The sequence below is a fragment of the Drosophila simulans genome, chromosome 3L, assembly GCF_016746395.2.
Source record: "Drosophila simulans strain w501 chromosome 3L, Prin_Dsim_3.1, whole genome shotgun sequence".
Lineage (NCBI taxonomy): Eukaryota > Metazoa > Arthropoda > Insecta > Diptera > Drosophilidae > Drosophila > Drosophila simulans.
Genome location: NC_052522.2, coordinates 6,623,942 through 6,636,479, shown reverse-complemented (window position 1 = coordinate 6,636,479; position 12,538 = coordinate 6,623,942). Strand labels below are relative to the sequence as shown.

Sequence of the window (12,538 nt, the reverse complement as noted above, 5' to 3'; positions counted from 1 at the left end):
GAGCCAACCAATTTGAAATTTCAGTGTTACCCTTCTGCTGTGGCTTGGTATTTAAGGGGTCTGCAAGTACGGTCACACTGCACGTGACGTCACATTGTTTTTTCCCTGCTAAATTAATGAATCACCACTAAACGAATTTCCTTGTTTTCACAACTAAATCGGCAGCCCAGGGTGAAGTGAAAATGTTTTCCAGCGGCCCCAACTACAATAAACTGAAGACCAATCTTCGATTGGCTCTCAATCGCCTGAAATTGCTGGAGAAGAAGAAGGCGGAGCTGACGCAAAAGTCCAGGAAGGAAATAGCCGACTATTTGGCCACGGGAAAAACGGAGAGAGCGAGGATTCGCGTGGAGCACATTATCAGGTGGGTGCAAGAATATATGAGCCATTGATATCCCTCCATATATCGTATATATCTTACATCATAGGGAGGACTACTTGGTGGAGGCGATGGAAATGGTGGAGATGTACTGCGACCTGTTGCTCGCCAGATTTGGCCTGATCACCCAGATGAAGGAGCTGGACACAGGGATCGCCGAGCCGGTGGCCAGCTTGGTTTGGGTGTGTCCCCGCCTACAGAGCGATATAGCCGAGCTGAAGATCATATCGGACATATTTGTGACCAAATACGGTCCACAGTTCGCCGAGCAATCGAGAACCGCCACTGGGGAGCACTATGTGTCCGAGAAACTCATGCACAAGCTGACGCTGCAGGCACCACCCAAGCTTTTGGTGGAGAATTACCTAATTGCCATTGCCAAGAACTACAACATCGAGTACGAACCGGATCCACAGGTTATGCAGGAGGATCAGCCACAGCAGCCGCATCTGATTGACCTCTCCGATCGGAACAACTTGAGCGGAGGCGGAGGTGCTGGCGGCGGTGGTGCTGCGCCGCCACAAATGGGCTTCATTGGCTATCCGGCCATGCCAGCACTGCCCGACATGCCGATGCCACCGAGCGCAAAGCCCTTCAATTACCCACCCTTCGGTGGAGGTAGTGGTGGCGGCGGCGGAGGAGGAGGTGGAGCTCCAGCCGGGGCATATGCTCTACCCCATCCCGTGCAGGCACCGCCGCCGTTCGCCTACAACATACCGCCCAATCAGCCGCCACCGCATGCAATCCTGCCAGCCAAATGTGCCGAGGAGAAGGATCTGAACACCAACTTTATCGATGTAAGTATACTTGTCTAATTGTCTTATTGCAACACAGATGGAAAGGGGATATTTATAGTTTATGCAGTTGCAATCACATTAGTTATAAATTAGTTTGAAACGCTGTATTAGTAAATATTCGAGTATAAGCTAGTTATTGCTCCACCATATAAATCGCTTTAAAGACAGTTTTAACTAACATCTTAATCTATTGGCCTCATTAAGTGACACTTTCGATTGCAACTGCAGTAAAGGTATACATATATCCTTTATGAAAACTAGTTAATAGTTAAGCTTTGGCATGTTTTGCATGAATCTTGGGCTGTTGCAGCGTGAAGCGAACAACACGGATGGCTCGGGCAGTCCGGATGAGAATATTTTGGTAGGTTATCTCTGTGTAGAATGCTGGTAAAGCCAACAACTAACTCGCTTATCGTTCTGCTATCGTCACTAAACAAACGAAAAACGCTTCCGTGGGCTCTCCTCTACCGCTCTTGTCTATTCTCTGTGTAAGTCCAGTCATCCAAGTGATTCATAGTTTGCTGTCCACTGTTATCATTTTGCTCGTCTCGATGTTCCCTATTGATTTGTTATGCCAGTGTTTTTATTTTTTATTTGCCTTATATTTTCTTTAATTTTGCCTAACAGCGCCCCAAACCCGAAAATGATCCGCCGCCGCGTTACACCTCCATTAATCCCGTAAATCTCCAGGTCAGGACATTGGATTTGATCAAAACCAAGCACTTACTTTATTATTACTTTTAAAGTATCAAACCTAAGTTTTCTGAACATTTTCAAAAATTGAAATTGAAATATGATTTGGGAAAACTATTGTAAGAAACCCCAATTAACACAAAATCTTGCAATTTAAATTTTATTTACTTAATTAATTTCAAATGGCTATCAAGCATCAGAAAATTAGGTTTCTTTAAGTTTTTAAATATCAATAAATTTATTAATTTGCTTACTTACTTCAACCTTCGCAGAACGCCAACAAACCGAAACCACAACCCCGATCCAAGCTGCCACCGGGTAATCCCACGCTACCAAGTGCTCCTCCGGCGTTGGACTTCACCTCGCTACCCAACGTTCCTAACGATCTGCCTGATATTCCGGGCGCAGGTGCCGAGAAGAAGGACGACGAGGATGAGATTGATTTCGATGACCTGTCACGTCGCTTCGAAAACCTCAAGAAGCGAAAGTGAAGCTGGGCAGCAGATAACCTTTTTAAGTCTAAAGTATATTTGTTATAATCTCTGTCCTGTTCTACATTAATAATCACGTATATGTATAAGGAACTATTGATCATTTGGTTTTTTGGATTAAGTAGTTGGCCAGTTGAAACTCTCAACCTTGGTTCTCATAATCGCAATCTTGATTCTTTTAAAAACAGCCTTAAGATTAAAATAAAAACAGATATAATTCCGTGTACTATCAGCTTTATGTTTCACATAAATATCAAGAAGATTACAAAGAAAAACAGAAGATTTGAAAGGGATTCTATTGCCTAGAAGAGTTCCTCGCTCTCCACAACTTCCTTCAGCTCGAGCAGCTCCAGCAGTCCCTTGCCCTTCGTTTCGTTCCTCACCAGCTCATCGATGACACGATATTGGCCAGGATCTATGAGCAAGGTTAAGTGCAAGGTGGCCTCGTCCCATTCCTCGTGTTCCACTGCGTTGGCCAACTTGACCACCGATTCCTTGAGCTTGCCGCCCCCCTCCTTTCCAGCAAAGCTAACACGCAGCTTCATGCGCGACCTCTCGATGGGCATATGGTCCTTGAGAATCTTGATGGCCTCCAGTGTGTTTTGCTTGGTGTTCCTGTTCATCTTAACGGAGAAGTGGGCATCCTTCAAGGATTTCTCGATGATGGAGGCGGGATATGGACGACGCGTCTCTGGATTTACACACAAGGCAGCCACGGAGTTAACTATACTATTTAGCTGCGTGTCCAGACAACTTTGGCGCTCCTTTTCCGACACCTGCAGTTCTCCTTTGCTCAGGATCTCCTTGCAAATCTCAGTCTCGTCTGTTTTATTAAAGGCCTTTTGCAGCTCGTCCTTTTTGGCCGCCTGTCCTTTTGAGACATTGGTGAACACGGTATGGGTTTGCAGGACCTCATCGATATCCTTTTCGCTAAACATATACAATAAAGCAATTAGATATAGGTAAAGCGTATTTCACAATGTGCACGTGTTGCATTTAGCGACTGTTACCTGTTGCTCCTCCACGAAAGGACCTTATTTTTATAGCAGGCTATCTCAAATCGCTTGCCTCCTTTTTTTAGCCTCACAATGGCGACATTTGTGAGGCGTATTTGATTTGTGGGCGTGAATATTTTGGACATTGTTGTTAATATAAAAGCTGCGGAATTAGCGATGTGCAACGAAACCAAAACACTTTCGATCGAACAATGCGATAAATGGCAAAAAACCAAACATTTATATATCACGTAGTTGTGAAATCATTGAAATTTCCTTAGAGTTACAATTTTATGCAAGTTTTTGTCACAAACAAAACGGCATAATACCTTTCTATTACAAATATACTTACAATGAATATACTTAGATAGATTTTATTTATTTTTATATATTTCATTTGTTGAAATTTTTTTCACTGCCACCCACAATTTTCCTAGCTATCGAGTTTTTCTGCCTATCGACGATTTGCCATCACAACAACGGTGTTGTTGTTCCCTCGCCTCTCTTCTTCTTCTTCTTCCTCACCCAATTCGCCAGAGCGCGCAGCAAACAACAAAACACATAGTGCTCAAAACCGCGATATCAACGGTCGCTAAAAATCGTTATCAATCGCGTTTCGCTAAATAACAGCAAAATGTGGATCAAAATCATGGAAATCACCGAAACAGCGCGTTCAGTGCGAAAAACTAAAGATTTTAAGAAAACTCCAGTGGCCCGACCGTTTAGTGGTCCCTTTAAACTAGCTACATGCCAAACAGAGGTACCTCTAAACATTAGGCGAAGAGGACGGCACAAGGCAGACATCGATAAATCAGCGGCCCAAAGCAACTCTGCAAAATGTTTATAAACAGCTGATGAGGCCGCCAGGTGGCGCTCGCGTTCCGGCATTGCCAGATGGAATAAATACCAAATGCTGCCTTTAATGGTGAACGCCATTTTTATTGCAAGAAAGAAAGCCACGGGTTTCGAGCAAAAACGCGAAAAATTAACTTGTGTTTATTGTAAAAAGACGGCGCGATTATGATCTAATCAAAGAACAACTGTATCGAGCCGAGGGCACAGCGATTGGCTCCAAAAAGTTGCCATTCTCGTAAGATTAACGGAGGTGTGTAGGTTGAGAATGCCAACAAAAAAAAATGAGGCTCAAAAAATTACCAGTAATTGTATAATAAATGGACCTTAAAAAAGTTAAATATATTGCAAAATTGCCAAGGAATTAGTTTATTCAATAGGTCAACCGCATATTATTCAAGTTTCTGCTCGCAAAACGATATAAATCGCATTTTTCAACTGCGATTTTGTGTGTGTGTTCTTGAGGGCTGTGTAAAAAAGTCTCAAAAATGCAACGCCTGCAAAAGAGCAGAAATTCGTATATTTGCATGTTTAAATGCCACAAAAGTAACAAGACTTGTTTGCACTTTTATTTAATTTTGTACTTTATCACTTATATTTCTTATCGACGTTCTATTGGAATAAATGTAAAGGAATTTGCCAAGTCCTCATACTGAGACGCAAAAATATAACCTTAAAGAGTACACAAAATGTTTAAGTATCTTAATTATGCTACATACGGTGCAAAGTTTAACAAGTTAACGTTTACTTTATCTCAGGCATAGGTGCATTGTTGTTGAAATGTAATTTAATTACAATATTCAATACGACTTGTAAAAAATTGCACATAATAAAAAAAAAAATAGCCCAAAAAGAACTAAAGAAAATTGTATTAAAAATATGATCATATTAATTAAACTTTAAAAGTCTTTCCAGCTGCCTTGAAATGGAGCAGTATATTGTGCCCCTGGAGGAGCCCGTCTACTCCGATTTGCAGGTAGTGCAGGTGCCCCAAGATGAGGTGGGGGTGAGTAGTATCCTAAGCCCTCGGTGAACAGCAAGCTAATTCTCTGTTCCTTTCAGTCGCTGGTCCTACAGGATGACCAGCAGCTGGTGTTCAATGACCAGCAGCAAGTTGTCTACCAAACGACTGCTCCAGCACAATATCAACAGCCCCAGCAGTCTGCGGCGCCCACATACCACATAATCGGTGGCGATGATCTTGCCCATCAGCAGCAACAGCACCAACAGCAGCAGCAGCAGCAACAACAGCAGCAGCAGCAACAACAACAACCGCAGCAGCAGCACCAGCAACAACAAGTTGTAATGCATCATCAGCAGCATCAGGTGCAGCAAGTGCAGCAGGTTCACTATCAGCAGCAGCAACAGGAGCCCCAGCAGCAGCAGCAACAACTGCACATGGAGCAACAGCAGCAGCAGCAGCAATATGTGCAGCATCAGCCGCAGCAACCCGCCATCCAGCATACGCAGCAGATTTACTACACTTCCGAGCAAGTCCTGCAACCAAATGCCATAGTGCAGCATATGCAGCAGCAGAAGAAGCAGCAGCAAGTGCTGCAGCAACAACAGCAGCAGCAGCAACAACAACAGTATCAGCAACACGCACCCGCCTACCAAGTGCAGTCGTCTCCCCAAGGGCAAGCCCAATTACTTCAGAGTTCCCAGCAGCAGCATCAGCAAGCGCAGCAGCCACAAACGTTGCAGCTGCAGACGTCGCCACCCCAACAGCAACCGCAGCAGCACCAGCAGATCGTCTACCGCATGACCACCACACAGCAGCAACAAAGGCCCTTAGGGGTAAGTTAGGTGTTCCACATAGCCCTATACTTATCTGTCACTTCAAACATAATATTGATATACTTTTCAAATCCTAGATGCTCAACAACACGCACGTTATTGTCCAGCAGCAACCAGTATTGATCCAGGGTCCGCAACATCAGGAGCTGATTATGCGACAGGCCATACATCCGTACAACAATCGTGTAGTTTATGCCACTTCACCGCAACAGCAGCAGCAGCAACAACACGTCATCCAGCAGCACGTACAGCAGCAGCAGGTGCAGCAGCATCAGCAAGTCCAGCAGCAACAACAGATGCAACTGCAGCCCACGACTCAAACAGCCCATTTGGTGCAGGCTCGTGTGGTGCCACAGCAGACCCAAAATGTTGTCTACCAGCAGTTGCAGGTGCAAAAGGTGCAGCCGCAGCAACAGCAGCAGGCGCCACAGCAGCAGCAGCAGCAACCGCAGTTGGTGGCTCAGCAGCAGCCGCAGCTTGTAGCCACCTCTGCTGCCGGTGGCACTCAACTAGTACGCGCCTCGTTCAGGAAATCCCCCCGAGGTGGAGCTGTGCTGGCCAGGCCAGGCACACTAATTACCACCAGGCCTACACTGACGCCCACAACAATTGTGCGGCAAGTTCGACCGCGAGGAGGAGCAGTTCCCGGCGGACTGGTTAGGAATATGCGACCTGCGGGCGTACGACCCACTCGAGCTCAGTTGGTGGTGCAGACTAGCGCCAGCGGCGAGGGTCAGACCATGCTAGTGACTCAGGGCCAAATGAAGCACATTACCATCAGCACGAATCTCGGCCAGCCGCAACAACAGCAGCAGCAGCAGGCACAGCAGATGCAGCAGCAGCCGCGCCACATCTACCGCACTCACATGGTAACCGATGGAAATCCTCAGCAGCAGACGCCGCAACAGCAGCCGCAGCAGCACCAGCAAATGCTAATGATGCGCCATAGTCCTGTTCGTTACAGAGCTCCGGTGAGCTCAGCTGTCGCAGCGCCAGTTCAAGCGCCTGCTCCTGCGGCTGCAGGTGGTGGGGTCCAAACTAGTAATATAGGCATGGATTTGGAAGAGCGCATCCAGGCGGCAGTGCTGAAGAAGGAGCAGCAGAAGCCCCAGCCACAGGCTCAGCCGGTGGCCCCCAATCAACTACAGCCCATGCAGATAGGAACGGGGACTACACTGACCACTTTCTATCCAGCAGGAGCTGCCTCGCAAGAAGAGGAGCAACAGCAGCAACAACAGCAGCAGCAGCAGCAACAACAGCAGCAAGTGGTGCAGAATCAGGCACAGGGAATACGACCACCCAGTGGAGCAAGCATGACTTTGGCGGAGTACAAGAAGAGGCAAACCCTGTCGGCATCACCGGCTCCAGTTCCGCCTCCAAGTCCAGGACTTGCGGCAATGAGAGCCACTGCACCTGGAACCATGGTTCGCCCAACGGCTAAAATAACACCCACGCAACATGCTGGCGCCTTGCCCCCTGGCACTAGGATCATGCAGCCACAGAGGCAAGTACCAGCCGCAGTGGCGGCTCCACTTCCAGCGCCAGCGGCGGTTCCGCAAGGATCATCCGTGATGAAGACATCGCACAATAACTACGAGATTCACTCACAGCATGTTCTGAATAACCGAGCCGGTCAGGAAATCGCCGAGCGCGATAAGAATAGTGCCAAGATGCTGGTGATCCTGGCCAGCGGAGAGCAACGTCTGATTACCTTTACGCTTCCACGGGAGTCCTGCACCGTGCAGGATCTCCTTGAGCAGGTCGGCGTGCCCTTTGACCACAACACCACCATCCAGTGCGTCGAGCATCGCGGTGCCAATGTGGACTTTGTGGTCACCGTCGGATTTACGGTGCACGAGTCGGCCAGCGAACTGATTTCACGGGCGGAGGAGAGTCTGCAAATGAACCGTTCGCAGGAGAATCAAGCTGCCGCCGCCGGAGCAGCAGCAGCAGCCAATCCCAATCCTGCCACAACGAGTGCCTCGCCTGCCTATGCCCAAGCGAATGCCGCTGCCGAGCAGGCGAAACGCGAGGCGGCCAGTTCGGCTAGTGGGAACACAGCTGTTGGGGCAGTTTCCTCCGCCGGTTCCGCTGGAGCCACTCCGTCAGAGGGCAGGAAGCTGATCGACGGTTTTCTGGCCGTCTGCCAGCTGTGTGGATTCACTGGCGTGGATCACGCCCGCTGCGAACGGTGCAAACGCGTCTTCCCGGAGCCGCCAAAACGCAAATCCTACATGCCCAAGAACAGTGCTGCATCCTCGCCAGCCTCGTCGTCCTCCAGCGAACCCGTGTCTGCTGCCCCAACGGCTGCGGACAAGAAACGAGAGTTGGCGGCAGCTAGATTCAACAATAAAATGGCTGGAGCTAACTACGCAGTCGGAGTTGGAGCTCGCGGACGCGGATCCATGGCCATGCGAGGTGGCAGAGCCAGGGGAGGCAGACGGGTGCCCGAAGTGGATCCCGTGGTGCTGCTGAGCAGCGAGGATGAGGCCGACGGAGGCGAGGGCACCTCGGACTCGAGCAATGTAAGTCACTCCTGTCAATTGCTTTCTATGACTTGCATTTATTTATTATTTCGTTATCCCTTGCAGCAAGCAACAAGCAACTCCAAGCTGAACTCCAATGGAAATCTCCACGAACTTTCCGCCGCCTTTCCCTGCGAGCCAAATCTGCCAGAGATCGATGAGGAGCCCTTGTACAAAGGTAGGATCTAATTATACCATTCAAAAATCATATTCGAATCCCCAAAGTGTATAAATCAAACCAGAACTTGGTTTAATGCTTTTTATTTTCTGAAAATCTATCAATTTCCTTAGATAGATAGTTCACATATGAAAATGCGTTACAATATTCATACAAATTTTAATTTATGAGATACAAGACTAATGTAGTCAGGTATAATGTATCTTCTAAATCTGATAATTACATTTCTGAGATACATTTTTGACTAAGAAAAGAAAACATACAAAGAATCTCTAAGATACGAAAACCTCTTAAGATCGATATACATTTTATTAGGATTTCAGATACAAATAGTGTTACAGTATGCCCGTATATTAAATTATTTTAAAGATAATTGAAATTTATTTTCAAATCATATTGAAGTGTCAGAAATTTGAGAAATTTTAATAGTTTACCAAAAATGCACATAAAACATTTAGCTATTTTTTGCAAATCTATTTATTTTTGAGCTAGATCTAGCCGTTTCTTAGCTAGTAGCACCACTAATGTATAGCAATGTTGTGTGTGCAGTTATTTTGTGTTGGCAATGCCGCAGGCCAAGAGTTACCACGTTTTCCCCGCCAGGTGGAGCTCCGACCAGCAAGAGCACGCCATTTTTACGCTCGCCGAAGAAGAAGCAGACAAGCAAAGCGAATGCGTGAAAACACATCGTTTTCCTCATTCTTTTGCAATTTTCTCAGAGTAGCTAGGTTTTTAGTACTCTATATTTAATTACTTAACGACACAGAGTAGACGAAGCATTCTACCGCAATGAACGATGAAGGTAAATGTTGGGCGAAATCGAAAACTCGCGGGTGAATGAAAAATGTGACTAGTGGCCACGAGGAAAATGGTACAATTAAATAACTACTACGAAAATTTTCCAACCATTGCAGATTTCTCCCGTGGCGATGTTAGGGACTTGTCGGATGTACCCGAAGCGGAGCAGTTTTCCGCCTCCTTGAAATGCAGCTGCGTGCGTCTGGTGCCCTACAGATTCGAGATTACCGAGCCGGTAAGTATTCAGTCACCCCCTCTACCAGCACCCCTGCCCTTGAAATGTGTATAATACAATGGACGACTAATTGTTTATTTGTAATCCCACAGGTATGCTTCACCACGAAGGGCGTTCGCATCGCTGGCATCCTGAAGGACAAGGACGAGAAGTTCGAGCTGAACATCCACAAGCAGGAGGTGATCAAGGTGATAGCCCACTTCGGCAACGTTGAGCCCGCCCAGCCACTGGTCACTTTATATCTCCTCAAGACGTGCGCCGAATACGTAAAGAACCAGCTCAAGCTGCCCGACGATCAGCATCACGAGCGTGAGTTTCCGTCCATTAACAAGCACCCAATACTACATTGTTTCATTCATCGATTTGCTCACCAGTACGGTACTTAACTAATCAATGGTAATTAATTCTTGCAATTGTAGAAACCGGCTTCAAGACGCACACCTATCACACTCGCCGTCTGATCCTGTTGTTCGACAGCATATCCGTGTCCGCCCGTGGTAATATCAAGTCGATGTTCAGCTGTGTGGACGAGATATCCTCGACAGATGCCGCCGAAATTCTCGAGAGGATCGCTGACTACGATCGCAAGACGCAGGACAAGAGCTCGCAGCCACCGCCGCGCCAACTGAGAGCAGACGAGCAGGTTAGCCTGCTGATGTATCCGCCGAAAGGAACGGGAGGCCTGTGCATACGCATGGAGGACTTCGTGTGCCTCACAAAGGAGTCCTACCTCAACGACATCATCATTGACTTCTATCTGCTCTGGCTGAGGAACACGCTGATTCCGGAGCCTCAACGCGAGAGGACGCATATCTTCAGTACATTCTTCTACAAGAGACTCACAACGCTAACGCGACCCGCGGACATGAAGCAGACGGCAGCACAGAAACGTCACGCCAGGGTGCAGAAGTGGACCAAGGGAGTGGACATCTTCGATAAGGATTTCATTATAGTGCCCATCAACGAGCAGTCGCATTGGTTCCTCGCCATCATTTGCTACCCGAACTTAAAAGGACCCGTCACGTTCGATACGAACCAGCCTGTGGAGCCGCAGCAGTTGAAGCGCCCCCGAGGCAAAAAGGTGGCCCTGCAGATTGGCAACACCACCATAACCCCGCTGACGAAAAGGGCAGAGGGAGGGCAGCTTCCAGCAGCTCTGACAGCGGAAAACGTGTGCCGGATAGCAGACGATGAGAGCGAACGGGATGAGGCCGAAGGCGATGAGAGCGACATGGCCTCGGAAGACAGTGAAAACTCGAACTCGGCCAAGGAACCAGCGTCCACGCCCACCTCCACGACAGCCAGCACGCCCAGTCTACCCAGTTCGCAGCCCACAGCCACCGGACCAGCGAGGAATATTGCATCCGATGATGTGCCCGCCGTAAAGCAACCTCTGATCCTAATCTTTGATTCCCTGGCGGGCGCATCGCGTAGCCGCGTGGTGGCCACACTGCGAGATTATCTCACATGCGAGTACCGGGTAAAGAAGCCGGATGCGCAGGCGCACGTCTTCAACAAGGACAATATGCCGGGCCACTGCGTCAAGGTGCCGCAGCAGAACAACTTCACCGATTGCGGCCTGTATCTGCTGCAGTATGTGGAGCAATTCTTCGCCGAGCCAATCAGAGACTACAGACTGCCCATCAAGCAGCTGACCAACTGGTTTGACTTCCTCACAGTAACGAAAAAGCGCGAGGACATTGCCAATCTCATACAGCAGCTGATGGACGAGGGCAATCAGCAGCAACGCCTCATTCTGCCAGTGATCGAGTTTCCCACGCTGAATGGCCAGTTGGTGGAGTATCCAGAGGACACGGAGAGTGCCGAGTTCGAGGAGGAGGAGGGTCACGACGACGAGGATCCAGCTAGTGAATTGGTAAGTCCCTAAAAGATTTATAGCTGCCGCATCACGATCGCTAACTATAATATTTCCCTCAGCACGATGAAAACAATGCCGGCACCGACATGGAAGTGGACCCCGTGAACGAGGAGCCAGCGCTGGCAGGGAAAGCCGCCGCAGTAGCACCTGCGCCCACGACTGCGGCAACGCCCACGGGTAAAAGATTCGTGCTGAAGCGGCGCCTGCACAACGGAGCCATCTCAACTCCGAGCAATGGAAACGGCGAGGCTAGCAGTAATGGCGGTACACTAATACCCCAACTGGTGAGCACGGCGACGGCGACGACGACGGGCGTTTCCTCCGGAGTTACTCATTTGGCGCCGCGTGGGCCCAGCGGTGGACTGAAGATCCGAAAGATAGAGCCGTAGCACCAAACAATTCTCGCCCTGCGAGCTCGCGATCCGGATGCGCATATGCCCCACCTGCCTGCGCTGCTCCAGCTGCCACAGCTGCGGCACCACCTGTAAATACGCCATTAAATTACATCGGTTATTCAATTCTATGTATCTAAAAATTTGCCTCTTAAACTACACTAAACTAAAACTATAAATAAAGACTAAAATACTATGTATGAAATACAAGAAACTGGTATTTGAGCTTTTTAAGCGACAAGTATTGATGGGAATGTCATTGGGACTGAAAATTAATTCTATGTTAATTCACATTAATTTGGATTAATTTCTGAAATTTCAATGAATTTACAATTTCAATTAACTTTGAATAACTTATTAATTTCGAAAAGCTATATTTAAATGTATAAAAAATAAGGGTTTCAATATATTACAGTAGTGCGTTACTTGTTTGTTGTTGGGGAGGCTTTCCAGCACCACTATATTTTACAACAAATTTCGTGGTCGCCCTTGCCCAAACCAGTTTCGCATGCCTCGCCATGTAGGCT

At 47.9% G+C, this 12,538-nt stretch overlaps 3 protein-coding genes across 12 annotated transcripts; 2 read left to right on the top strand and 1 right to left on the bottom strand.

Annotated features, from left to right (window-relative positions):
* Positions 1–62: 62 nt before the first annotated feature.
* On the top strand, positions 63–2,586 carry LOC6737044 (IST1 homolog). Of its 8 annotated transcripts, none has more exons than XM_039294317.2 (5): positions 63–364; positions 429–1,176; positions 1,487–1,537; positions 1,804–1,866; positions 2,142–2,586. In XM_039294317.2, the coding sequence occupies exons 1-5, from the start codon at positions 183–185 to the stop codon at positions 2,358–2,360; spliced, it is 1,263 nt and encodes a 420-aa protein (XP_039150251.1). In that variant the 5' UTR covers positions 63–182; the 3' UTR covers positions 2,361–2,586. The 8 variants fall into 8 exon arrangements, 5 of the variants coding, with proteins under 5 accessions (XP_039150251.1, XP_039150252.1, XP_039150254.1 ...); XR_005544091.2 differs by having other exon boundaries at positions 1,675–1,866; positions 2,142–2,228; XR_006541808.1 differs by having other exon boundaries at positions 1,670–1,866; positions 2,142–2,228.
* On the bottom strand, positions 2,578–3,694 carry LOC27208893 (ribosome maturation protein SBDS). The gene is made up of 2 exons (XM_016184438.3): positions 3,371–3,694; positions 2,578–3,290 (listed from the first exon to the last, which is right to left on the bottom strand). Exons 1-2 carry the CDS (start codon positions 3,499–3,501, stop codon positions 2,663–2,665), a joined length of 759 nt encoding a protein of 252 aa, XP_016030672.1. The 5' UTR covers positions 3,502–3,694; the 3' UTR covers positions 2,578–2,662.
* Positions 3,695–3,826: 132 nt separating this feature from the next.
* LOC6737043 lies at positions 3,827–12,221 on the top strand. Of its 3 annotated transcripts, none has more exons than XM_039294314.2 (9): positions 3,827–4,460; positions 5,123–5,213; positions 5,270–6,004; positions 6,082–8,529; positions 8,596–8,707; positions 9,622–9,740; positions 9,833–10,049; positions 10,160–11,616; positions 11,679–12,221. In XM_039294314.2, the coding sequence occupies exons 2-9, from the start codon at positions 5,133–5,135 to the stop codon at positions 12,006–12,008; spliced, it is 5,499 nt and encodes a 1,832-aa protein (XP_039150248.1). In that variant the 5' UTR covers positions 3,827–4,460; positions 5,123–5,132; the 3' UTR covers positions 12,009–12,221. The 3 variants fall into 3 exon arrangements, with proteins under 3 accessions (XP_039150248.1, XP_039150249.1, XP_039150250.1); XM_039294315.2 differs by having other exon boundaries at positions 5,114–5,213; XM_039294316.2 differs by lacking the exons at positions 3,827–4,460; positions 5,123–5,213; positions 5,270–6,004; positions 6,082–8,529; positions 8,596–8,707 and adding an exon at positions 9,334–9,509.
* The last annotated feature ends 317 nt before the right edge of the window (positions 12,222–12,538 follow it).